The sequence below is a fragment of the Lontra canadensis genome, unplaced genomic scaffold, assembly GCF_010015895.1.
Source record: "Lontra canadensis isolate GAN:19392208 unplaced genomic scaffold, GSC_riverotter_1.0 scaffold13, whole genome shotgun sequence".
Lineage (NCBI taxonomy): Eukaryota > Metazoa > Chordata > Mammalia > Carnivora > Mustelidae > Lontra > Lontra canadensis.
In genome coordinates this window covers 11907751-11935632 of record NW_022631007.1, presented here as the reverse complement: position 1 = coordinate 11935632, position 27882 = coordinate 11907751, and the positions used below count along the sequence as shown (strand labels likewise).

The 27882-nt window shown below is 40.1% G+C and overlaps 1 protein-coding gene across 8 annotated transcripts in view; it reads right to left on the bottom strand.

The window, feature by feature from the left end:
- GIGYF2 (GRB10 interacting GYF protein 2) overlaps window positions 1-27882 on the bottom strand; it is a 145754-nt gene extending 117872 nt beyond the window's left edge. For 7 of the 8 annotated variants that reach the window (XM_032857500.1, XM_032857502.1, XM_032857504.1 and 4 more), the window contains exons 1-3: window positions 27787-27882; window positions 22329-22394; window positions 776-860 (exon numbers count right to left, since the gene is read on the bottom strand). In XM_032857500.1, the coding sequence (XP_032713391.1) occupies window positions 776-816 (41 nt within the window). In that variant the 5' untranslated portion in view covers window positions 817-860; window positions 22329-22394; window positions 27787-27882. Of the gene's footprint in view, window positions 1-775; window positions 861-12831; window positions 12855-22328; window positions 22395-27786 lie in introns of those variants that run through there. The other variant, XM_032857501.1, reaches the window with a different exon arrangement.

Sequence of the window (27882 nt, the reverse complement as noted above, 5' to 3'; positions counted from 1 at the left end):
TTTATCTATTTTATATACTGCTTCTGGCCCAAGATTTGAATAGAAAAAGCAACTACTCATGCCACTGACGAGAGGATCTTCAATCACCAACATTGGGGGGAAAGGAGGAAGGGGGGGGGAATCACACTACAATGTGATGGATCTCAAAATTCCATGAGAATTCCATATTCAGGGTCCAAACACATCTGTAAGAGACTCAAAGGTCAATTAATTGTTACTATGGCAAATGCTATCCCAATCTTAGATGAGCTACAGTTAACAGCCAGTATAATTCTGGACCACCTGCCTAGCCCATCAATAAAATAAAATTCAAATAATAATTCAATAAAAACTATGTTTTCAAAAAAGTCTATGAATAGCACTCACGAAATAGCACTGTAGCAGAAAACATATACAGATAAAAATGTTACGATTATATGTAAAATTTTATATGCACTTAGACAAGGGCTCAAAAAAAAGGGCAAATAATTTGCTAGAGTGGTGGGGTCGCAAGAAGTCCATTATCATCACATAACCATCACCAGTGCAAAACCAGACCAAGAAAATCTTGTTATCATTACAAAACCAGACCAAGAAAGCTTTTCTTAAATACAGAATGCAGTCACTAACCAAACATAATTTATTCCTAGAGAAGCTACATTGTTTTCAATTAGGCACAAAAATCAAAGTCTCAAAAACATATACATTTATAAACCACCCAGTATCTGTACAAATACCTTACTACTATACTAGTTGTACATCCAATATCAGATAGGATGAGATTTTGAAAACTCACCATTCAGGCCCAAAGTTCAGTGTCTGCGTTTCCGCTGCCATTATTTTCCGGTATCTTTACAATAGATTTTTATATGTGGAGAAACCTGTTAATGAGAAAAATATCTCTATTCAGTTAATCAAGAGGAAATGCAGAATTCCAGCCCAGAAACTCTATCTAAGGTGTTTTACTTATTCCCTGGCTCCACTTAACCAGAGCCAATAGAATAAGATTTTTTAATCCCGATTTGTAACAGTATAACAGGAAAAGTAAAATTCATAAATCCCCTTACATTTCAATTCACCATCTTCTTACGTTTATCTGGGGAAAGGAGGCACGGTATAAGATGAACCCAATGAGATAGGTGGGAACAGACCAGGTAGGACATCAGGGACCAAACTAAGGACCTTCTTCATTAGCCACTGAGCAACAGGGAGTGAATGAAGGTAACAGATTTACATTTTAATATATATTACTCCCTTGCAACAGTTCTCCCATTACTATGAGGTATGTTAAAGATTCTTAAAATAAGCATCCCCCCTTCCTATCTCACAGCTTCCACAACTCTACCCACTTTCTGCTTAGCATTTTATACACTAGTGATTCTTTAAAAAAATTATCTTGAGAGGCACCTGGGTGGCTCAGTGGGTTAAAACCTCTGCCTTCAGCTCAGGTCATGATCCCGGAGTCCCGGGATCAAGCCCTGCATTGGGCTCTCTGCTCAGCAGGGAGCCTGCTTCTTCCTCTCTCTCTGCCTGCCTCTCTGCCTACTTGTGATCTCTGTCAAATAAATAAATAAATAAAAATATAATATATATATATATATATGTATATATATATATATATATTAACTAGAAATTGGTCAAAAATGAAGAAAAGGTGAAGTAAAAGTATGTTAACATCCATAATCAGCTATTAATTTATTTGCCTTCTGGGAAGAAAAGAAAAAGGGGGAAAAGCTCAGTGGGTGGGGAAAAACATAAAAGTAAATAAAAAATAATTTATCTGCCCTTCTCTGGAAGGTATTTCTACCTCTAGTTCAACCCTGAGGGTTCCATGGAGTCACCCATATTCTAACTTAACTCTGAACTGCTACATGGCCCCAAAAGCTTGCACACCAGACTCAAGCTTGACATCAATTTAGTGCCCTCCCCCATCTCTTAAAGCAACTGGTGATTCTATTAAAAAAAACAAAAAACAAAAAACAAAAAACAACCAGTAACAACAACACAAGACACACGGTTTCCCACATTTTAACTTCTCCAAAACTGGAATACATCTCAGTGTCCTGTTACCACTGCTCTCAGCCCAAAGAAAGTTGTGCCACAGGTGTCACTGTCTGCCCGTAGTAAACTTAGTCATAGCTGTTCACTAGCATCCTTTCAACTGCATTGTTGTTAGTACCCAATTTTAAACTGCTGCTTAAAATGTCTCCCAAAAGATTATAATATGGTTCTAAATTGAAATGAAATGTAGTATATAAAAGAAAGCAAACACAGCAATGGGATATTAGTGAAATAACTTTTCACCATCAGAGAAGTGATTGTAAGTGCTTTACAGAACCTGAGGAAAAGAACCAAAAAAACCACACACAGATAAAGCTTGTTATGGTTTGCTGCAGAGACTGGACAACACACAACCCACATACGGCCATCTGCACCGGCTGCAAAAGTACTTAAAGGGGGAAATTAAACAACTTGGACTGGTTTTAAGAACTTCAGAAGCAAGAAATCACTGAATTTTACATTGATGAGAAAACAACGGAGCAGTCCCTAAGAAACATTTCATTATTAATACCCTTAATAACAAGACACTATAATAGTGGGGAGAGGGGAGGAAGAAAACTTCAATAATCCTAAATTTTTCATTATTTAGAAGAGTCAGACATAACATGCAGAAATTTGAGGAGTACCTTAACCAATATATTTCACTTCTATTGTCTCTTTAAAATATACACAAAATATATACCATCTAATAATAATCTATTACACTTAAATAAATTTAAAAGAACTTTTTTAAAAATGTAAAATAATGGGGTGCCTGAGTGGCTCAGTGGGTGAAGCCTCTGCCTCAGCTCAGGTCATGATCTCAGGGTCCTGGGATCAAGTCCCGCATCGGGCTATCTGCTCAGCGGGGAGCCTGTCCCCCCCCCGACCCTGCCTCTCTCTCTGCCTGCTTCAGTGCCTACTTGTGATCTCTGTCAAATAAATAAATAAAATCTTTTTTTAAAAAAATGTAAACTAATGGACACCTGGATGGCTCAGTTAGAAGAGCATGCATGCAAGTTTTGGAGCTCCTGGGTGGTTCACTCCCTGAAGCTCTGACTTCAGCTCAGGTCATGATCTGAGGGTCCTGATATCAGCCCTGAGTCAGGCTCCCTGCTTAGCAGGAAGTCTGCTTCTCCCTCTCTCTCTGCCCACCACCCCTCTCACCCCCAGCTCATGCTTGCTCACTCATGCATGACCACATGCATGCGTGTTTGTGTGCCACACACTTGCTCCGTCTCATAAATACAATCTTAAAAAAAAAAAAAAAAAAAAAAGAACATCTAACTCCTGATCTTGGTCATGCATTGGAGCCCCACGTTGGGTGTAGAGATAACTTAAAAAATATTAATTTTAAAATGTCTTTTGAATCTGAAAATGTAAAATAAGCGAGCCATTGCAGACAACTGAAGGGAAAAAAATGAAAATAAAAATTTTAAGTAATTAGGCAGACCTGAGTGGCTCAGTGGGTTAAAGTCTCTGCCTTCAGCTCAGGTCATGATCCCAAGGTCATGGGATAGAGTCCAGCCTCTGCTCAGCAGGGAGCCTGCTTCCTCCTCTCTCTGCCTGCCTTTCTGCCTACTTGTGATCTGTCTGTCAAATAAATAAATAAAACCTTAAAAAAATTAAATTAAATTAAAATTAAAAATTTTTAAGTAATTAAAATCTTTTTTAAAGGGGGGGGGCACCTGGGTGGCTCAGTCGGTTAAGCATCTGCCTTCAGCACAGGTCATGATCCCAGGGTCTTGGGACTGAGTCCCACACCGGCTCCCTGCGAAACAGGAAACCTGCTTCTCCCTCTCCTTCTGCTTGTTGCTCCGCCTACTTGTGCTCTCTATCTCTGTCAAATAAATAAAATCTTAAAAAAATATATCTAAGTAATTAAAAAACTCTGTGGCAGAGCTTACGTCATAGTATGAGGATTTCTTCTTCAGTAATAAAGAATCTCAGAACTGATGCACACTTGGATTCAATTAAATTATGGTACATTCCAACTGAAATGACTTGCCAAGGTAGTGATGATCAGACCCCAAGAAGATGCCCACTGTAAATCAATACAGGCATTCTGCTTATACATCAGTCCTGTGGCCATATTTGGCATAAATCAATTCAGTGTGCTTTTAAAAAAGTAAGTGGACCTACTTGGCTTTTAAAGACCTGCAGAGACTACACCAACCATAAGACTTCAATGTAAGACAAAACATCCTGAGGGAGTGTTTTTACTACCATTTTACACCCCACCCAGCCAAATGTTTTATACTCAAACCCCTGTGAGACTTTGACCATCGGAAAACGGCTCTGAATTTACAAAGCAAGTCAGATTTGAACCAGACTGAATTTACAAGGCAAATGACTCTCCATTAAAAACTGAATTATTTGGGGGCACCTGGGTGGCTCAGTTGGTTAAGCGTCTGCTTTCAGCTCAGGTCATGACTCCAAGGTCCTGGGATCAAGCTCTGCATCAAGCCCCACACTGGGCTCCCTACTCACCAGAAACCTGTTTCTCCCTCTCCCTCTGCAGCTCCCCCCCACCACTTGTGCTTTCTCACACACGCTAATAAAATATTTAAAAAAAATAAAAACTGATTTGATAGTTGTGAAAATATTAAAATCACTTAAGAGATTTAAAAAAATATTCCCCCTTTATTACTTTAAGGAGACGCAGGCCTCAGAAGCACAAAGCTCCATGGCCACTAATACCATAAAGGATGCAAATGGAGTCCCTAGAGCTGTGTAATGCCTAACCTTCCCAACTGCAGAAAGCAGTCCTGAATTACAGGAGAAGCCCTAGACTTAGGCAGCATCTAAGGAACAAGCAAGGAAATCCTGTTCTGGTCCTCTTTACCATTCCACCTATAAACCTTTCAGGTAGTGCCAAACTAATCATACTACACAAATATTAAAAGCTATTTTTTTAGGGGTGCCTGGGTGGCTGAGTGGAGTAAGCCTCTGCCTTCAGCTTGGGTCATGATCTCAGGGTCCTGAGATAGAGCCCCACATCGGGCTCTCTGCTTGGCAGGGAGCCTGCTTTCCCCTTCCTCTCTGCCTGCCTCTCTGCCTACTTGTGATCTCTCTCTGTCAAATAAATAAATAAAATCTTAAAAAAAAAAAAAAAAAAAAAGCTATTTTTTTAAAGTCCTGAGCTGGAAACCTAACTACCACTTATAACATGGTTTCCATAAGATTATTTCCTAATGTAAAAATTTCTCAAAAACTCTTAAGAACCAAGAATAATAATCTGCGATTTAATTATCACTAAAGAGACCTATATTACTCAGAATGGTGTTCTACTTGCTCTGTTTTATTAATTAGAACAGGAAATCTTAAGAGTCATGACTATTGAAGAAATCTCATTTAAATGCTTACAGTATTATAATCTTTAATTCTGAATTCCCCACTTCAGACTGCTCCTTCCACATTCATTTAAATGACCCCAGTTCTAATGTGTTCATATATGTACTAGAGAGATTGTCTTACCCAATGCCTCTGAATTATAAATTAGTCAGAATGGAAACTGGGCCTATTTCTCAACTGTCCTTTCTAAGGATGCAAGGAGGTCCTGAAATGCACAGGTTCCACCTTGAGCTAAATGTGGTCAACTCAAAGCCCCAGGAGACTTTTGACCATCAGAAAACAGCCCTGAATTTTTACAGCAAGTCAGGATCTGAACCAGACTCTGGATGCTGTGCTCTTCTGCCTTTCTAGATTGACTTTTCTCAAAACTCTTCTCCTTTTCCTTCCATGACCAATACTGTACTGGTATTGTTTTTCTACCTGTGTTTCCTTCCTATTTAGTTGCCATTCCCCAAAAGTTTCTCTTTTCTGACTTCCCTCAGCATACCTATGGTTTAACTATAAATTTTGTTTAGATACTGTCTTGAACCTTTTTTTAATCTACGATGGTATTCTCTACCACAATGGTAGAAATCTGCCTACTAAGTCACAGAATAAGGAACACATGGAGATTGGGGTTGTCATCATAACAAGAGCAAGGAAATTTCCAGATTGTTTCCCCTGGGAAGGGCCCCCCCACCCTCGCCCTGCTGTGAATTACAGATCTGATTTTTTTCTCCCATGACCTAGAAGGCATTTTCAGTTGCCTGCTCCTCCTAGATATCTACCTCATCAACAACTGATCAAGGTACCCTAGTTCTCAGAATTCAGTAGTCAGCTAGACTTAAAAGCACAAAATCATCTGCAACTTCTTCCTCCCTGCTTCCTTATACCCTGTCATTTTGTCTCAAATTTGGTCAGTTCCTCCTTCAAGATTCCTCTTGCACTCTCCTTTCATTATAGTTAAGCCTTTGTTAACTCATGTTTGGATTATTACAATAAAATTTCTAATTTAATTCCTGATCACTAACTACTCACAACCAACAAGATCATTATTCCTAAAGCACCATTCTGGTCATGCCTACCCCCCTGTAAAACGGTCAATATGGTTGACGCCTGTGTGGGTATGCGGCACCTGTGTGGCTCAGTCAGTTAAGCCTCTGCTTTTCGCTCAGGTCATAATTCCAAGGTCCTGGGATCTGCGCCCTGCATCGAGCCCTGCATGGAGCCCCGCATCGGCTCCCTGCTCAGCGGGAAGCCTGCTTCTCCCTCTCCCCCGGCCTCGCTCCCTGCCTATGTTCTCTTTCTGGCTCTTTCTCCCTCTCAAATAAATAAAAGCTTTAAAAATAAATAAATTGGGCACCTGGGTGGCTCAGTCGGTTAAGCCACTGCCTTCAGCTCAGGTCATGATCCCAGGGTCCTGGGATGCAGTCCCGCATCGGACTCCTTGCTTGGCAAGGAGCCGGCTTCCCCCTCCCCCTCTGCCTGCCTCTCTGCCAACTTGTAATCTCTCTGTCAAATAAATAAATAAAATCTTTAAAAAATAAAATTAAATTAAAATTAAAATAAGTAAGTAAATAAACCTACCATGTATAGCAAAACTCCTGGTATTTTAGGTCCCCAGCAATCTGATAACCCATACCTCCTCAATTCAATCTCCTACTGTTTCACCTCCAAACTCAAGGCCAAATGAGAACCTTCTACTCTCCACAGCATTCTCTTTCATCTATGCTTCTCTTCATGCCATTCCTTCACCCCAGGAGGACTGCCTTGTCCTCCCTCTCTTACAATGGCATGCATAAAACCAAGGTCTATTTAAGATTCTACTCCATTTCCTCAGCAGCAGAAGCACTGGTCCCTTTGGAAAGGAAAATCTAAACAGAGGATGCAGAAATGGAATGGGACCTACAGGATTCCATACTGAGGTGGAATGCTTTTTCAATCTTCATGTAAGACTTGAAAGTAAACAGAAATTAGAAAAATAAAATCTGGGAGGAAAGACAATAGTGATTTTGGTCAAAATGAATGCACCTGGGGAAACACCCCAAAAGACCATTAATATAGACTTTATTCCACTAAAGAGTCAGGGGGAATGAGAAAACAAATTTGGAAGTAAATACATAACTATAACCAAAAATTGAATGAAACTACCCCAAAGCGGAAGTCAAGCAGGGACAAGCTGCGACAAGAACAAAGCTCAGCAAACATAATGCAGGAGAATACTGGCAAGAAGAGAAAGATTAGAGATCTCTAGCACTAACTTTGCACCATTTCATGGACTCTCACTTTCTCTACATTCACTGAATTTATAACAGATAGGAGAAAGAGCCAGGATCTTTGGGGAGATTATCCATTTGTTCAATACAGCTAAAAACTAAAGTGAAGATTGGCAAATTCGTGGCCATATCATAGAAGACTTTGTATACTATATCCCAAGGGCAATGAAAGGCTATAAAAGATTAGGGCAAGAAAATGTCTAGGATGAAGCTGGTATTTCATTTTTTTGTTGTTTTTGTTTTCTTGAAACTGGCACTTTAGGAAGATCATTCAAGATACCAGGAGGAGAACGAATTAGCAAGAGCTAAAAGGAAAGGAGGGGTGTTAGAAATTCAGCAGATACTGTGGAAGCCAGACTTACATACCTATAGAGAGGTGATAATAACAAATAATAACTACATTCACTGACATAAAAAGATGTCAACAATGTATTAAGTGTTCAAGGCAGGCTATAGAGTACAGACAATATAACATTCGACACATTCTAAAATATATTCTTAGTGGGTATACATAAGGATGTCCCAAAATGTTAATATTTGCTTCTGAATGGTAGAATTATAGATAATAATTCTCCTAGTAACTTTCTAATTTGTTTATACAACAAAGATAGTACTGACACAATTTTTTTTCTAAAGTTTCTAAAGTTCAAAAGTTTCAAACACTGAAATCAAAAAAAGACAAAGACTGAAAAGTCTTCACTAGCTTCCATAATGAAGTCATTGGTGATCTGAAGAGTAGTTACAGACATGTGGTGAGGGGAGGCACTTAGCTGGCTCAGTGGGTTGAGCATGGGACTCTGGATGTCAGGGTTGTGAGTTCAAGCCCCACGTGAGGGGTACAGTTTATGTACATACATATACCAGAAAACATGTGTACAAGCAGGGTATTAATAATTATATAGAGACAACAAGAGTAAACCAGGCTGAATGGTCACCCTTGCAAAGGAAAAGAACAGGTAATGAATGGAAGAGAATAAAGTTCCTGATTGTGCCTACTAACACAGCTACCACTGTGCAGGGGAATGTACTGGTAACCTCAGAGGGCTAAAGAGAAGGCAAAATTATCAAGGCAGGATGGGCTTCAGTTACCTTAATAAAGCTGAAAAAGAGCCTATGAACAGTTTAACATATGAAAAGGTTTAACACACAAAAATGACACTTTTTTTTTTAAGATTTTATTTATTTAAGAGAGAAAGAGAATGCACAAGCCAAGGGGAAAGGCAGAGGAAGAAGCAGACTCCCCGCTGAGCCTGATGTGGGACTCTATCCGATGTGGGACTCTATCCTGGGACCCTAGGATCATGACCTGAGCCGAAGGCAGACGCTTAACCAATTGAACCACCCAGGCGACCCCAAAAATGACACTTCAGAAACTTCAATAAAAGTTCTTAGAAAGAAATTAAACCATGAGACTAGGTCAACGGGGGAAAAAACTCAGTGGTTATGGAGATGAAACAACAAAAAGGATGAATAACCAGATGGGATTTTCATTCCTCTCATGACCAGTGATAACAGTAACACATGACACAGTGGAGTTAGCAGGCCTCAAGAATTCTGAGACAAGTCCTGGTCCTAGCATCTCTGAAATATAGAAGCACCCAAACCTTTGAGGAAGGAGCTGGAAAAAGACATAAAGTGGACATAATGGTATAAAGTGTTTCAGATAGAATGCATGCAAAATACTGTTAGCTCAAAGACCACCCAATTAGCATACCTTTCTCATACCTAAGCAACTATGACAGAACAGAAGGTAAGGTTCTCATCTCCCTCCTCTGACCTTTTCTCTCCTTTAGCTACTCCAATTCTGGGATAAGGACCTCAGACATAGGTCTACCCTCAAATTTTTGAGAGTTGACTTAAAAATAGCTACATAACCTACATAACCACTCTTTCAGACCTTGTCCATTACTCAAAATTCTTTATAAGTGAATTCAACTAATATACTCCCTCTATGATTAACACCAGGAAATTGGTCTTCTTTGATAAATCGCATCCTATACTTAACAACCAATACAATATAACCTGGCCTTTTTGTCAACATCTTAACAACTCTATACTAAATTAGTCCCCACTAGCAATTATTTTATCTCTGATTACTAGTATAATTATTTTCCTTTTTCTCTATGAATTTTTCTAGTTTTCCTGGGTTCCTCAGCTCCTCTTTGGGACATCTATCACTCTATGTGCATGTGAGTGCATTTTTAAAAGAGGAGAGGGGCGCCTGGGTGGCTCAGTGGGTTAAAGCCTGTGCCTTCAGTTCAGGTCGTAATCCCGGGGTCCTGGGATTGAGCCCCGCATTGGGCTCTCTGCTCAGCGGGGAGCCTGCTTCCCCACTCTCTCTCTGCCTGCCTCTCTGCCTACTTGTGATCTCTCTGTCAAATAAATATGTTAAAAAAAAAAACCTTTAAAAATTAAAAAAAAAAAAAAAGATAAAAGAGGAGAGAGAGAAGACATCAACCCAGCTCTTTTTATTGTTGGGTATGCAACAAAGAAAAGGGAGACCTTGGCCTCTCAGCTCTTAAGTCTACCATTTTCTCACAATTTGGCAAAGTGTCAAGAAGCCAGACAACTTCTAGGCACACACAACTACTAACATGAAGGAGCTGCAGATCTATGTAGTTTAAGTTCTAACTGGAGAAACAGAGCAAGGAGAAGTCAAATCAGAATCAGAACCCAGCATAGCATCTGACAGCTCGACTCTGAAAGTATTCCCTGATACCGCTTCTGGAGGTCGTGAAACCTGATTAGCTACCACTACTAACAATTCAAAACATGTACTCCTTTAAAATCTCCTGAATCTTTCTTATAAAAATTGTCCACTGCTACAAATCTCCATCTCCTGGATGTAAAATTTAGCCCCCCCAAAATTATGGCAAATCTGGGATGAAGTCCAGGCAGTACTATCCACAGTCTGATAAAGCCTACCAGAATGAACACATGGGAAACTAAAACTCCCCCCATACTTCCTTACCTCCATTTTCCCAAAGGCAGAAAAAAGAGCTACTCTTCTAGCACTCCTCACACACAGTCTCAAATAAATGAATAGTTCTACCCCCATTCCAGCAGCAAGCTATTTTTACCTTACTCAGATCTGGATTAAGATAACACAAGATTAATAACTCCATTAGTGCAAATTAGTTCAACCACTTCAGAACACAGTTTGGCAATATCTATAAAATCTCAATATATGCCTACCCCATAATCCCATAATCCACTGCTAGATATATATTCAAGGGAAATTTTTACCAAAAGACAAAGATAAGATATTCACAGTAGCCTTATTCATAATTACTAAAAACTGACATTTGGCTACTATGTTCATCACCACAAGTGATCATCCACAGATGAACGAATAAACAAACTACAGTGGAGCTTCAAGGAGAAGGTGGTATGCAAAGGGAGCACTGAAGCTCTGCACCCACTCCCACATACCTGCCCTCTGCATCTCTTCCATCTGATTGTTACTAAGTTAGGTAACATCATTAACACTGAGACAAATGGACGCCATGTGCCTCCTGACGTGATGCAACTGAGAAGAACACAGCAGTATCTGTTACATTCCTGACAATAATGCATAAACTGAAGCTCATCTTGAAAAAACATCAGATATACCCAACCTGATAGACACAAAATCAATCAACTATACTCTCCAAAAATATCAGTCATAAGAGTCAAAAAAAAAAACCAAAAAACACGGGGCGCCTGGGTAGCTCAGTGGGTTATGCCTCTGCCTTCAGCTCAGGTCATGGTCTTGGGGTCCTGGGATCAAGTCCGGCATCGGGCTCTCTGCTCAGCGGGGAGCCTGCTTCCCCATTTCTCTCTGCCTACTTGTGATCTTGCTCTCTCTCTGTCAAATAAATAAATAAAATCTTTAAAAAAACAAAACAAAACAAAAAAAGCAAACAAAAAAAAACCCTGAAGAATCATCCCAGATTAAGGGAGACTTAGAGATATAAAGACCAAGTGCCTGTATGATTCTTAACTTCATCTTGAAACAAGAAAAATTATGCTATAAGAAACATTAAAGAGACAACTATTAACTTGAATAAGAGTCATGGGTTAGGTAATAGTACTGTATTAATGTTAATTATGACTCTGAAATTTTTACTGTGATTATGTAGGAAAATATTCTTATTCCTAGAAAATAACATTGAAGGGGCACCTGCATGGCTCACTTGGTTCAGTGTCTGCCTTCGGCTCAGGGGCAACTGCAGGGTCCTGGGGTTGAGCACCACACTGGGCTCCCTGCTCAGTGGGGAGTCTGCTTCTTCCACTCCCTCTTGCTCCCCACCACTTGGGCACGTACCTGAGCATGTGCTCTCTCTCTCAAATAAATAAAATCTTAAAAAGAAAAACAGAGGGCACCTGGGTGGCTCAGTGGGTTAAAGCCTCTGCCTTCAGCTCAGGTCATGATCTCAGGGTCCTGGGATAGAGCCCCATGTCAGGCTCTCTGCTCAGTGGGGAGCCTGCTTCCTCCTCTCTCTGCCTGCCTCTCTGCCTACTTGTGATCTCTGTCTGTCAAATAAATAAAATCTTAAAAAAGAAAAAAAAAAGAAAAACAGAAAATAACACTGAACGCCTTCAGCTCAGATCATGCATGATCCCAGTGTGCTGGGATGGAGCCCTCCCCTCACCCTCTCTGTTCTCCTCTGTTCACCCTCTTCCCCTGTTCATGCTCACACATGCATTCTCTCACTCTCAAATAAGTAAATAAAATCTTTAATTTTTAAATCTTTAAATTAAAAAAAAAATTTTTTTTTAATTTATTTGACAGAGATCACAAGCAGGCAGAGACAGAGAGGAGGAAGCAGGATCCCTATGGAGCAGAGAGCCGGATGTGGGGCTTGATCCCAGGACCCTGGGACCATGACCTGAGCCAAAGGCAGAGGCTTTAACCCACTGAGCCACCCAGGCGCCCCCCAAAAACAATTTTTTTAAGTTAATTTTCTTTAAGATTTTTATTTATTTGAGAAAGAGGTGGGGGGGGGAGATAGAGAAGCAGGCTCCCTGCCAAGCAGAAAGCCCAACATGGGGCTCAATCCCAGGACCCTGGAACTGAGCCCTGTATCTGGCTCCCTGCCCAACGCAAAGACTGCTTCTCCCTCACCCACACCCCTTGCTTCTGTTCCCTCTCTCTCGCCGTGTCTCTCTGTCAAATAAATAAATAAAATCTTAAAAAAAAAAATTTTTTTTAAGGGACTACCTGACGGGCTCAGTCAGTGAAGTATGCAACTCAATCTCAGGGTTGTGAATTCAAGCCTCACGTTGGGTGTAGACACTACTAAAAAAAAAAAAAACCTAAAAAATATTTTAGGAGCACCTGGGTTGCTCAGTCGTTAAGTGTCTGCCTTTAGCTCAGGTCACGATCCCAGGGTCCTGGGATCAAGCCCTGCATCAGGCTCTCTGCTCAGCGGGAAGCCTGCTTCTCCCTCTCCCACTCCCCCTGCTTGTGTTCCCACTCTCACTGTGTCTCTGTCAAATAAATAAAATCTTCTTAAAAAAAATTTTTTTAAGGTACAAAAATAAAAGGAAACTCTACTCCCAACTATTATAACAGAAAACACTTTTTCCTTTTGCACCCATCTGATCTTCATTTTTAAACATGCAAAATTTTTTTTAAGTGGACTCCATGCCCAACATGGGCTTGAATTCACAACTCTGAGATCTATAGTCAAATGCTCTACTGATTGAGCCAGCAGGTACCCTAACATGCAAACATTTTAAGATCTTATTTAGTTATTTGAGAGAGAGATAGCAAGAGAGCACAAGCAGGGGGAGAGGGACAAGCAGACTCCCCGATGAGCACAGAGCCCAATGCCCGGCCTGATTCCAGGCCCCCAAGATCATAAACTGAGCTGAAGTCAAATGCTTATTACCTAACTGAGCCACCAAGGAACCCCAAATTGCAAACATTTTTGAACTTTTTAAAAATATACATTTACTGGGGTGCCTGGGTGGCTCAGTGGGTTAAAGCCTCTGCCTTTGGCTTGGGTCATGATCCCAGGGTCCTGGGATCGAGCTCCACGTCACACTCTCTACTCCGCAGAGATCCTGCTTCCTCCTCTCTCTCTCTCTGCCTGCCTCTCTGACTACTTGTGATCTCTGTCAAATAAATAAACAAACAAATAAATATATACATTTACTGATGTATAAATACATTTACTGATGACAAAACTTCATGAAGCAAAATTAGATTTCAGTTATTCATTTTATTACTAGACAGTTAACCCTAGGAAAAGGAACAAAGAACTTTTTTCTGAGAAAATCATCAAAAATCAAAAGAATTATCTACATCTATCTGGAGCACACAGTATATATGAGACCTTGCAAAATACTATTTATTTCTCTTACTCTTTTTATGGCACACCTTCAAAAAAAATTATATATGTTCTACTGACTTTTCTCCTCACCCTAAAAGAAATTTAAATTCCTGATACACAGTGTTGTGATAAGCACTGTTATCCAGCACAATCTGAATCACTCACTACCCATGCCATGAAACTAAAGTCAGCTTTATGCCTAACAGCCCCAAAGCAAAAACAACCCAAATGTTTATCCAAAGATGAATGGATAAACAAATCCTGTAGTAGTCACACCCAATATCCTCAGCAACAAAAAGCTAATTACTCATACATGCAGCAACATGAATGAACCAGACATTACGCTGAGCAAAAGAAGCCAGACCCAAAAAGAATACATACTGAATAATTCCATTTATGTAAAATCCTAGAAGAACCAAAATTAATCTACAGTCACAGAAAACAGATTCAGTAGTGGGGGAGGAAAAATGACTATAAAAAGAAGGAGACTTCTACAGGTGATGGAAATGTTATATATCTTAATTGTGGTGATGGCTACACAGGTATATACGTTTATCAATATTCATCAAAATGTACATTTAATATGGAGCATACTTAAAATGAAGGCATTTTATTCTACGTAAGTTATACTTCAAAAAAAAAAGGTGAATTTTAAAAAGACTAATAAGCTTATTAAAAATAGACTGCCTCCCTCAGAGAGTAATACATTCCATGACTAACATTTTATATTTCTTTTACATTAAATCATCCTTTTTTTTTTTTAAAGATTTTATTTATTTATTTGACAGTCAGAGATCACAAGTAGGCAGAGAGGCAGGCAGAGGGAGAGTGGGAAGCAGGCTCCCTGCTGAGCAGAGAGCCCAATGTGGGGCTCGATCCCAGAACCCTGAGATCATGACCTGAGCCGAAGGCAGAGGCTTAATCCACTGAGCCACCCAGGTGCCCCCAAAATCATCCTTCTTTAAATTGATTGAAATAAACATTAGGGACACCTAGTTGGCTCAGTCAGTGGAGCACGCAACTCTTGATCCCAGGGTTGTGAGTTCAAGCCCCACACTGGGTGTAGAGATTACTTAAAAATAAGATCTTAAAAAAATAAAGTAAAATTTTGGAAAAAATTTAAAACTAAGGAACAATGTCTAGAAATGTGCTATCTTACATAGCACCTTTTCACTGCAGGTGGCTATATTTAATAAAATTAGTAAAATTTAATTCAGCTCCTCAAGGGGGAAGAGAAAAGAGTGACTTTATAGTGGACAAACCTGACAAGAAATCAAAGTCAACCATACATCAAGGTAACATTAACAGTGATAAATCACACTGATAGTATGTACCCTTAAATGACTCAATGAAAATGGCACTTTACGGGGCACCTGGGTGGCTCAGTGGGTAAAGCCTCTCCCTACAGCTCAGGTTATCATCTCAGGGTTCTGGGATCAAGCCCCACATCAAGCTCTCTGCTCAGCAGGGAGCTGGCTTCCCCCTCTCTCTCTGCCTGCCTCTCTGCCTACTTGTGATCTCTCTCTGTCAAATAAATAAATAAAATCTTTTTTAAAAAAAGAAAATGGCATTCTACTTCTATGGTCTTCTTCCCCAAGATCCTTAACCCCACTCTTATCATGAAAAAAACATCTAAATTCCAATGGAGAGGCATTCTACAAACAGACTTAACCAGTAACACCTCAAAACTGTCAATACTGTTAAAAAAAGGGAAATCTGAAAATTTTTCACAGCCAAGAGGACCCTATGGATACATCGGGCTCTCTGCTCAGCGGGGAGCCTGCTTCCCCCTCTCTCTCTGCCTGCCTCCCCTTCTCTCTCTGCCTGCCTCTCTGCCTACTTGTGATCTCTCTCTGTCAAATAAGTAAAATATATTTAAAAAATAAAATAAAATAAAATAAAAATAAAGATTTTATTTGTCAGAAAGAGATAGAGAGAGGTGGGGACAAGCAAGGGGAAGGCCAGAGAAGAGGGAGAAGCAGGCTACGGAATTTGATGTGGGACTTGATCCCAGGACGCTGGGATCATGACCTGAGCCAAAGACAGATGCTTAACCAACTTAACCACCCAGGCATCCCTAAATACTTACAAAATAAAATAAAGACTATCATTTTTTTTAAAAGACTACTATAAAAATAAGGTAATAACTCAAGAGTTTTGTGGTCTTAAAAAAATGCAACTTTGTTCCTCAATCACACTAACCACATTTCAGGTGCTCAAAAGTCGTAAGCAGCTAATGTCTCCAAGTATTTGATAGTACAGATTTACAGAACATTGCCATCATAGTAGAAAGTTGTTAAGACAGCGCTGACACAGAAGACTGATTTTACAGAACTACTACAGAGAGCTATTTTATAACTAATCACAACTTATGAACAAATCCCTATCTATTCAGCACGAAAAACCCTCACTTTCCTAAAAAAAACTTCAATGATATGTTTACTCCAGTTTCTATTTCAAACTATTACTTATTTTTCTAATGCTTTAAAAAACAAAAACCAGGGGCGCCTGGGTTGGGCCTCTGCCTTCGGCTCAGGTCATGATCTCAGGTTCCTGGGATCGAGCCCCGAGTCAGGCTCTCTGCTTGGCAGGGAGCCTGCTTCCCCACTCTCTCTGTCAAATAAATTAAAAAAAAAAAAAAAATTAAAAAAAAAAAACAATAAACCCTATGTAACATATGTAAATAGGACATTGAAAACTGTTCCATTTCTAAGAGTAGCAATTCAAGGTAAGGTCTTCCGAAACTCTTTCAAGGTATTCATGATGTCAAAACTATTATTTTAACAATACTAAGATATTATTTGCACTTTTCAGTGTTGGCACTGCACTGATCATGCAAAGCAGTCGAAGAGAAAATGACACCCAGACCCAAGTATTTAGCAGGTATTTTTTCAAAAATGAACAAATTGACACTATCACTTCAAAAACAAAACAAAAACAGAAACAATTGTACTTGTTGCCGATAATAAAATTTGAGCTTTCAATCAAAATCAGAATTTTGGAAAACTATTCACCACCATGAGTTTGATGGGTTTTCCAGTACTGAAGACTTTCCCAATAATTAAAGGCTTTCCTGATGGGTAATGATTTATATGAATGCATTTTTTGATACTGTGTTATATAAAATATTCCTTTAAGGTGGGAAACAGACCAATGCTTTTTAATGTAACAAAATATAAAAGGTGCATTGATATAATTCAAATTTCATGTTGCAACTAACCTTTAAAAACTACTACCTGTCCAATTTTGGTGTACAAAGAATATCTGCAATTACTGGAAAAGCTCCTAAAATATTCCCCCCTTTTCCAACTAAATACATATTTCTGTGAGGATGAATGTCCTTCCTCTACTTCAACCAAAGTAATAAACAGCAACTGACTGAATACAGAAGCAGATACAAGAATTCAGCTGCCTTCCATGAAGACATAAAAGCATTTTGCGAAAAGTTTGTAAAGCCATGATACTCTTTTCACCAAACTTAAAAAAATATTTTAGAAAATGGGTGTTTTGGGGATGCCTGAGTGGCTCAGTCGGTTAAGCGGCTGCCTTCAGCTCAGGTCATGATCCCAGCGCCCTGGGATAGAGTCCCACATCAGGCTCTTAGCTCTAAGGGAGCCTGCTTCTCCCTCTGCCTGCCACTCTGCCTGCCTGTGCGCGCGCATGCGCGCGCTCGCTCGCTCTCGCTCTCTCTCTCTGATAAATAAATACTCTTTTAAAAAAATGGGTGTTTTTCATTAAAAATATATTTATAGGGGCGCCTGGGTAGCTCAGTTAAGCGCCTGCCTTCAGCTCAGGTTGTGATCCCAGGGGGATAGAGCTAGAGCCCCACACTGGGCTCCCTGCTAGGCAGGAAGCCTGCTTCTCCCTCTGCCTCTACGCCCTGCTTGTGTTCCCGCTCTCGCTGTGTCTCCCTCTGTCAAATAAATAAATAAAATCTTTAATAAAAATAAAAATATATTGGGGCGCCTGGGTGGCTCAGTGGGTTAAAGCCTCTGCCTTCAGCTCAAGTCGTGATCTCAGGGTCCTCGGATCGAGCCCCGCGTCGGGCTCTCTGCTCAGCGGGAAGCCTGCTTTCTCCTCTCTCTGTCTGCCTCTCTGTCTACTTGTGATTTCTGTCTGTCAAATAAATAAATAAAATCTTTAAAAATATATATATATATATATTTATGTTAACATGTAAGAAGATTACCGTTACTTTTAAATGAAGAAATCATTTTAAATTTTTCAATATAATACAGACACGCAAAACTAAAGTGAAAAGCTCTTTGGGGTCCTCTACCTTTTAAAAGGATAAAGGAGGGGCACCTGGGTGGCTCAGTGGGTTAAAGCCTCTGCCTTCGGCTCAGGTCATGATCCCAGGGTCCTGGGATTGAGCCCCGAATCGGGCTCTCTGCTCCATGGGGAGCCTGCTTCCTCCTCTCGCTGCCTACCTCTCTGCCTACTTGTGATCTCTGTCAAATAAATAAATAAAATCTTTTTTAAAATAAATAAATAAAATAAAAAAATAAAAGGATAAAGAAGACCTAAGAGCAAAAAGTTGAGAATCCCTATCTCAGAGAAAAAGAAAAAAAAAAAAATGACAAAAGAAATACATAACTTAGGACAAACATACACATCCTGAAAAGCATTATCAAGGGGCATAAAATACCACTGACAACAAGAACACCAAGATTCAAAATGCAACACTTACTTAAAAAGTATCTAGGTCTCAAAAATGTATCCCCTCCCAAAAATAAAAATAAATGTATCTTTTCCAAGGACAGAGAGACTTTTCACATTTTGAAATTTACTTATATCATTTTCTGATTGACTCTGCCACTGGGCTATAAGCTCCATGAAGATAGGTCCTCGTGCGTTTTGCTCACCACTATGGCTAGCCCAGGACTCATCACAAAGCAGCTATTCAAATATTTGTTGGCTGGAGAACAAAACAAAAAAGACTTACAAAGAAAACTCGCTGATGTCTCTATTCAGATTACAAAGATGAAATTTTATAATCAAAATGTACCTATTTACATAGCAATAACAATCATAAAAGCTACCATCTATTGAGAGCCCATTTACTGGGTGCCAGGCATTACACAGGGCATTTAGACTCTTAATTCACAACCACTATAGGATATACTTTACAGGTAAGGGAAATAAGGCTACAAGAGGTTACCTTATTTACCTCAAGTTACAAGTAATAATTAACAGAAAATTAAACCTACATTTCACTGCCCTTTTTAAGATTTTATTTATTTATTTGACAGAGAGAGACAGCGAGAGAGGGAACAGAAGCAGGAGGAGTGGGAGAGAGAGAAAGCAGGCTTCCCGCTGAACAGGGACCCAGATGTGGGGTTTTGATGTGGGGCTTGATCTCAGGCACCTGGGATCATGACGGTAGTTGAAGGCAGATGTTAATGACTGAGCCACCCAGGCGTCCCCATTGCACTGCTTTAAAAGGTCACAGACTTTTGACTAAGTAATGATACAGTGCTCGATACTGCTTAATTACATTTTCCTTTTTCCTCTATTTTCAAGTTTCAGAGGAATTTATTTTGTGGAAGTCACTTTTTCTCCTTTTCCCAATCTCCCACTCTGTTCCACTATCCTTCAACTTCTAACCCTCTGCATCACTCAATTAAGCAATACAGTAAGCCCTCTGGGTAGGGAAGAGAACAGATTCTCCTAAAATACTATCAGAAACTTCATTAACAATGGCGGAGGGACCCCTGAGATGGCTCAGTCCCTTAAGCGTCTGCCTCTAGCCCAGTTCATGATCCCAGGGTTCTGGGATGGACAGAGTCCTGTATAGGGCTTCCTGCTCAGCAGGGAGCCAGTTTCTCCTTCTGCCTGCCACTCCCCCTGCTTGTACACGCTCTCTCTTTCTCTTTGTCAAATAAATAAAATCTTAAAAAAAAAAAAAAATGGTAGAAATAGTTTAAAAGACTAAAGAATAGTGTCAGATTACAAAACATAAATCAAAGCTCTCTGACCCACTGATCTACAGGATGGCCTCATATCCAGTCCCTCAACTGACCATGGTTTGGACGGTATCACCTCAAATCTCAAGGAGCTAATCATGAGAGCCCCTGGATGTGACCATGCCTTCAAGGCCTGAGCCATGATTTACCAATTAGAAAGTTCCAGGACAGTACCTCTGCCAATTCCTGTCAGTAACCACAACCAAAGAACCAATACAGAAGAGACCAGAGTCCCCAAGACTTTCTCCAGGGCCAGGACAACTTGAATAAAAGGAGCTTTGTTCCCAAAGAACATACTGGCCACAATATCACTATAAGAAGAAAAGCTGTAACTGTCATTCTCCCCATAGCTTCTGAACAATATGTAAACATTTCTAGTTTTTCCCCTTTTAGTGAAAGAAGAACAAAATTAGCAACTGGTAAACTATTCTGGAAAAAATTACAACGCCACAAACATTACCATGTCATATGATAATCTCATCAACAAGCCAATGTTTTTCAGAGAGGGATCCCCAGAGCCTGTGGAAGTTTTACACAGAATGTGTGGAAATCTTTTTAAACCTCACAAAGCCTTAACTCAATTAGCCTGAATATACCTTACCTCAAAATCCAAATTAAAGAAAACATACAATATAAGAGAAGACTATTCTACCTTAAAAATGAACTCAGGTGCAATCTGCTAAAGAAACCCTGGCTGAAAAAATGTATCAGAGGAAGTCACATCCGTGGCCTGTCATTGGATACATACTCTATAATACATAACTTTCATTAGTAATCCCTAGGCTTTGCATCAAAAATCTCAATATACCAATATACCAACAAGATTTAAGTCATAAAAAAAATTAGGTATCACCAAGTACATACAAGCTATAAACAAAACAGGGCTTCAAAATGCTCCATTTAAAAAAAACTTCAGTATTACCTAGTAATTCTAGAATAAAAAACATGTCAATACAAAAGTTTATACTGTATCTCACTGATTCTTTCTCAACAGTGAAAAATCCCTGCTATAATTCAAATAATGTGAATACATGTTCACATGTAGGAAGTCCCACCCTTGGATGCCTGGATGGCTTAGACAGTTGGGCATCTGCCTTCCACTCAGGTCATGATCCTAGGGTCCTGGGATCAAGCCCCACATCGGGCTCCCTGATCAGCAGGGAGTCTGCTTCTCCCTCTCCCTCTGCTGTTCCCCCTGCTTATGCTCTCTCTCTCAAATAAACAAATGGAATCAAGGAAGAAGAAAGGAAGGAGGGAAGGAAGGAAGGAAGGAAAAAGGAAAGAAGGAAGGAAAGAAAGAAAAACCCACTCTTCAAACTCTCCATGGCTTCCTAATACTCCAGGGTGCTTAATACTATAAAAAGTACCCAGAAATTAAAATTTATAAAAGCAATCAATAAAAAATAACCAATGAATTTTTCCACAAACCAAGCCTCTCACTTTCTTATGTTCATTTGCTAAACTTTTATCACAAACACTCCTCTGAACCCCCTAAATCAAGAACATTTGTAAAAATATTGCACTAGAAAGTTCAAACAAGGATACTCAGTGAGACCTACTGGGCCTCATTGACCAAAAGATAAGCATATACTTTAACTCTTCAGGACATATTAACTGAAACTGCCAACCTAACTACAGGAAATTTTTCTAGGAAAGGAAAAACATCTAGAAGGTTTTGTGGGTTTCTACCTAGAAGAGCCAGCACTACACCTTCTCTGAGACCTGCACCCACTCATAGAAGTGAGATTTTTCAACTACATTTGTATCTCTAGACTCCAACCCTAAGACCATACTAACTGGACCAATGACAGAGAATTGAACAAACTTCAACCAATCAAATTTTCTCTCCCAGGAATCTGAAACATGGGCAATGAACTAGTAACCAGCTTGCTAGTGGCACTAGAGCTTGAGTTCATATGTGGCTCCAGGAATAAAGTGGTGATTTTCTTCCCATGTGTTAAAGCAGAAAAAGGCCAATTTGTGAAAAGACAATTAAAAGCAGGCTAAAAAGAGACAAGAGAGGACAATGACTAGCCAGCAGAGTTAAGTACTATCTGGACTGTCTTGGTTCCTCAATGTTTTCCAGTTTCTGGTTTGTGTCCTTCATGAAAGCCAACAGTCCTAGGGTTCTTTAAGATACCTCCTTATTCCTGACCCCAAAGGATTCTTTTTCCTGTTTCACGCCATCAGAAAATCCTTACAACAGTTTAAGACAAAAATTCCATACCAGGATCAATGCAGAAAGGGCATGATTATTCTTACGGTTCATAAGAAATCTGAGCAGTACCTGACAAGTTGTTTTTATCACTATCTATAACCTCAGGAAAATACATAGGGCAAAAACCCCTGAAATGTTAAATGCAAAAATTATGTTTACATAAGCCCTCAGCTCTGTGCTTCCCTTCAACACTCACCTGTTCAAAAGTTCTGCTGGTTCACAGCAGGAGGTGTGAGCAGATTTCGGTCAGGTCCTTTTAACACTGTAAATAACAAAAGTATTAAAATAATTGACCCAAGAATCAATCTCTTAGGAAACTTTAAGAACATAATTTCTTATCATGAATAGTTTTACAGGAAAAGTTCCAAACCTGGTTATAATATTAGAATCAACATTATGTGCTTATAAACTAACTGCCACTTTCCTAACATTTTTAAAGGGTTTCTCTCAGTAGCTCTGGAATGGGACTAAAAAACACATGTTTTTAACAAAAGTTCTGTGATTCGGATGAAGCTAACAAATGAGGGTTTAGGAAATACAGGGTTTAGGAAAGTGATTACTTAGGGTTTTCATTCAAAACCACATTACAGGACTTTGGTATTAATTTTTAAGCATACCTGATAGAAAAAATGACAGCCAGCAACACAGTAATACAGGATGTATCTTATGCAAATAATCAGGGACCCCAAGAAATATAACCACTGCCAAAATGCCCAAGGAGGAAAGCTCCAGGTGTGCTTTCAGATGCAAAAATCACAACTTCTTTTAAGGCTCTACTGAGACAGCATCTTAAAAATCCACTGGACGTTGATATTTCAAGTGACAAGGAGTGGATTGAAACAGCAGCTTCAAGTGGTTTCTCACATAAAATCAAATAATGCTTTGAATGCTGCTATGAGTCAAAAAACAATAATTACAAATTAAAGTTGATAATTTTATTAACAGCAAAAAAGCATTGTAAGCCGAGTCTGCTTTTTGATTTAATTTTGCAAAAAAGTAGCCATGTTATTATAATGTCCAAAAGGTCAATCAACTTTATGTACTTAAGTTTATTCTTATAAGGGCAAGCAGAAGGAAAAGAGGGTAAGAACTAGGTAATAAAGTTCTCTGGGCCTAACTCAAGAGAACAAGCTCTAGAGTATGCCCTACTACACATATAAATTAAGTTCAAATTCTTTGTAGTTAATGAAACTCTGTGGTTAACAAGAAAATATAATATTGTGTACTTTAATTACTTGAAGCAGATAGGTACATAACAGATTGAAAATATTTTTATAAACTTAATTGTGGCCACTTGAGGAAGGTTTTTCTAACCTCCTCCATCTCCTCCCTCAACCTCACACAAAAAATTATGAGCAATTCAGGGTGCCTGGCTGGTAGAACACACTGTGACTCTTGATCTTGGGGTCATGAGTTCAAGCCCCAAGTTGGGCACAGAGCTTACTTAAAAATATATACACACACACGGGGCACCTGGGTGGCTTAGTCGGTTAAGCATCTGCCTTCAGCCCAAGTCATGATCTCAGGGTCCTGGGATGGAGCCCCACATCCGGCTCCCTGCTCGGTAGGGCGTCTGCTTCTCCCTCTCACACTCCTCCTACTTGTGTTCCCTCTCTGTGTGTGTGTCTCTCTCTGTCAAATAAATAAATAAAATCTTTAAAATATATATATACACACACACACACGCATATATATATGCGTGTGTGTGTGTGTATACACATATACGTGTGTGTGTGTATACACATATACATGGGCAATTCAACAAAGGTATCATTCTGCATTTCTGTATAATTAATTCATCTACTATATTTCTCTGTTGTCTTCATATAGAATGAAAATTTTTCATAAAAAATGAAAAAATGCTAATCAGGTCAAGAAATATTAGGACTTAGGCGCCTGGGTGGCTCAGTGGGTTAAGCCGCTGCCTTCGGCTCAGGTCGTGATCTCGGGGTCCTGGGATCGAGTCCCGCATCGGGCTCTCTGCTCAGCAGGGAGCCTGCTTCTCTCTCTCTCTCTCTCTCTCTCTCTCTCTGCCTGCCTCTCCATCTACTTGTGATCTCTCTGTCAAATAAATAAATAAAATCTTAAAAAAAAAAAAAAAGAAATATTAGGACTCTGTAAGTAAGCTTGCCTATGGAGTGAAAATCTACTTTTAAATTTAAAAATATGTAGCTTTTCAGGACATTAAAAATGAGTGAAAATCCTAGAACTTTATCACCATAAAATCCTAGGAGGGTCAAAAGGCGAAAAAAAGGTTTGGATTCAGAGTTTTACAACGATGACCAAATAACGTTAAGGCAATTCAAACTGCTAAAGGAAAATGTACATTTAACTTGCCTCTAAGATACCCGGATTAACACCAACATAGGCTGTAGATTCAACCTAATGAGACTGGTCCCACTATAATCTATAAGAAATAGAATAAAACATAAAGTACTGAAATTTAATTAGCAAGAGATAATGGAGAACTACAAATCAAGTCAGCCTTTGAAAACTGCACAAATCAAAGATCTTTTTTAAAATGGCAAGGGTAAAAGGGACAGGAATAATCTTTTCACCCAAAGGTCCTCCCAGACAACAATCACTATCAGCAGTGTCATCTTCCAGTGTGAAAGTCAACACATACACACACACACAAAAAGACACATGAAGTATGAAAATGCAGAGTCATGAGAACGAATGAGCTGATACGACATCAAAGAATACGGAAATGTCATTTCAAAAATTCAACAAAGGAACAAGAAGGAAAAAGGCAATTCGTTAAGATACCACTTCATCCCTATCACTGCTATGTCTCCTTTTAGACAAGGAGCTCCACTCACACCCTGAAGCTGTAATTCCTCTCTTCTCATGAGTTTCAAGCAAGCTATGACAAATTATTTTTCATATATGCAACTTGACTCACCAGCAAAAGCATTTCAAAACCCAGATATTAAATTCCTCAGGTGAATTAAAATGAAAGAAAACATTTTTGAAAGCTCAGTAATAAGCATATGGAGATAAGCTGGAGGGGAATCAGAAAAAAATTCCTTTCCATAGAAAAAAGCCTATTAGGTATCAAAGAATTGGAGTATGAATCTGAAAAGTAAAAGTGGAGAAGTAACTCAGCACAAAAAGTTCTACACATGTAAAATGTTACAAAAGACATACAAACAAATTAGTGGAAGAGACCCTGAGAAATTTAAAACTAGGCTGGACAGAAGAGAATTAAGAGAAATTCTCAATTCTTATTGTAAATTAATATGCTGATTCAATCATTCTTCCAGGTTATATTTCTTAATGGTGTGTCTAAACTTCAAAGCAAATTAATTTCCCTACATTTTCAAATATTCAGAAGTATTCCAGAGTCCCTTCTTTAAAAACAATTCTTTTAGGCAGTTTATCATCCATCTCATTTAAAAGGTTTAACAAAGATATTTCAAGACAATTTCCTGAGATATGTTATATGAGCAGCCCGAATTTTTCCAAACTGGGGTGGAGTGTGTGTCATACAGAAAGAAGAGGATTTGGGCATACTGGCCTAAATCTCCAGAATCTGATCTCCCTTTCTAACAGTCACAAGAGGTGCAGAAAAAATTTCTAAGTCACTGACTGAATAACTGAATAACCCCTCTCATCTTAGTTCCCATGAGTACGGTACACATATTCTACTAGCCTCCCTCTCCCTTGTGCCTCTCTGGCCAAGCTAGCCTCCATATTCTTCCCAGCACCTGACCTGCTCCCACCTCAGTTTTTGCCTCAGTATCTTTGCCCTAGCTTTCCTACCCTGGAGCATTCCTTCTCCATATAGCTACAGGAATTGCTCCTTAACCAGTATCAGGTCCTTCCTCAAACATAAGCTTCTCTATACAGCCTTCCCAGAGCACTCTACTTAAAATTAACACCACCACCCCCAAATTAACCCCCAAATCCCTATAATCTTATTTCCCTGTCTCATTTTTTTCCCACATCATTTACCACAACACTATATATTTCACCTAAGCTTTTATTTATTTGTGTAGAAATCAGTTCCACTGAGAAAGGAATTTTTGGTCTGTTTTGCTACCAGCACCCAACCGTGTAAGTTTCAACAGTTGTCACATAAATGAATACATAAATGAATGAATGAATGCATGGAAATACATAGTCCCTTCCGCATCCTCAGCCTCGAAACTCTAGAACACTCTGTCAAGTATAGATAAGGTGTAAAACCATTTCTTTTCCTATAAATCACCACCATTACCAGTGTACTTCTTGGTGTTAAATGTAAAGGAAGAACTGTGTGACATTTTTTCAGATACCCGCAACTTCTAAATTTTTTTCCTGGTGTCCTCTACTGATGTCAACATCTGATGCAACAGAAAAGTACATATTCCATCCAGTTTGAGCACTCCAAAATCTGGTACACTAAATGGTAAAACACATAAAATCATCAATGAATGACAGAACACATTTATGCTCTAACCAAAATGGACAAACTCTGTAAGGCTAGAACTGCAAATATTAGATGGATGAAAGTTAATGTACCAAAACGAAAGACATGAGAAAACTGTTTTAAATCTAAGAAGTCATTAGATTCTAAAAAGGAAACACGACAGGAGAGAATGTCTTCCCTGCACACAATACTGGGAATCCAAACCGCCTAAAATTCAAGATATGGAACACTGGATAAGAAACTTGTTCACAGCTTTTCACCCCATCCTCAATTTCTTCTAAGTTTAATTGGAATACTTACCTTCCTTACAGAAAAACTAGGTGTGCTTAAGTGCGCTGACTTTAAGGGAAAGGAAAAAAAAAAACAAAAAACAGAGTGCTACATAAATGCAGATCAACGTTACTGCTTCCCAACACGATCATACAAGCTGCTTCTTTCATACACCCTTCTGTGGTCGAAAACATAAATCTGATTTATGTTTCAGTCACAGAACTGAAGTATTCAAAGTGCTTCGTGGGAAACTGCTGATACGTAAAGACTAATGTCCATTTCAACCTGACGTGAATGTTCGAGTCCCAAAGCTGCCTCGGGCTCGACTTTCCCGACCTCGGTCCCAGGTTCAGATCATGACTCCACCTTAACTCAGGCCTGGTCCAGACCCAGTCTTTTCGCCATGGAAGGAGTCTCCCCAGTGCAGACGCTCGGTCAGGAAGGCAAAGGCGCACCTCCCGGAGGCCAGGTGTGGGGAGGAGGGCCGGCCGAAGCAGCTGTCCGGCTGAAACAGCTGTTACCCCGGACACCCCCGGCTGCGCGGGAGGCCGGCCCGAGAAGCAGGTAGCAGAAGGCAAACCCTCTGGCCCTGAGCAAATCGGCCTGACACTGCCCACCCCACCACCCTCTTCCCCTCCTCGACTCCCCCTGCGATGCCAACGGGCCCAGGAGGAGGGGGCTCCCCGGCTCGACGGCCGAGACGCGCCCGGGCCCGGCGTGTCCCCCGCCAGGGAGGAGGCTCCCTCCGGCCCCGCACCTGACCTGTCCCCTCGCCTGACGCCCGAGCCGACCGCGGCCACTGCCGGGGCGGCCTGTGGGTGTCCATGCGGCTGGGCCGGGTCAGGCCGGAGCGGCGAGGACGCGAGCGCGGGCGGGAGGCCCTGGCGGCTCCGTGTGGGGTGGCGGGAGACCGCGGAGTTGGGGAGCGGAGCAGAGCCGGGCAAGGGAGTAAGACGGAGTGCCTGATTACCTGCGGTCCGGGACAGGGAGTCTCTCAGAACCCAAGTCAGTCCTCAGCCTCAACAACACAAGATGGCCGACACGTCGCCACGCACATCACGTGACA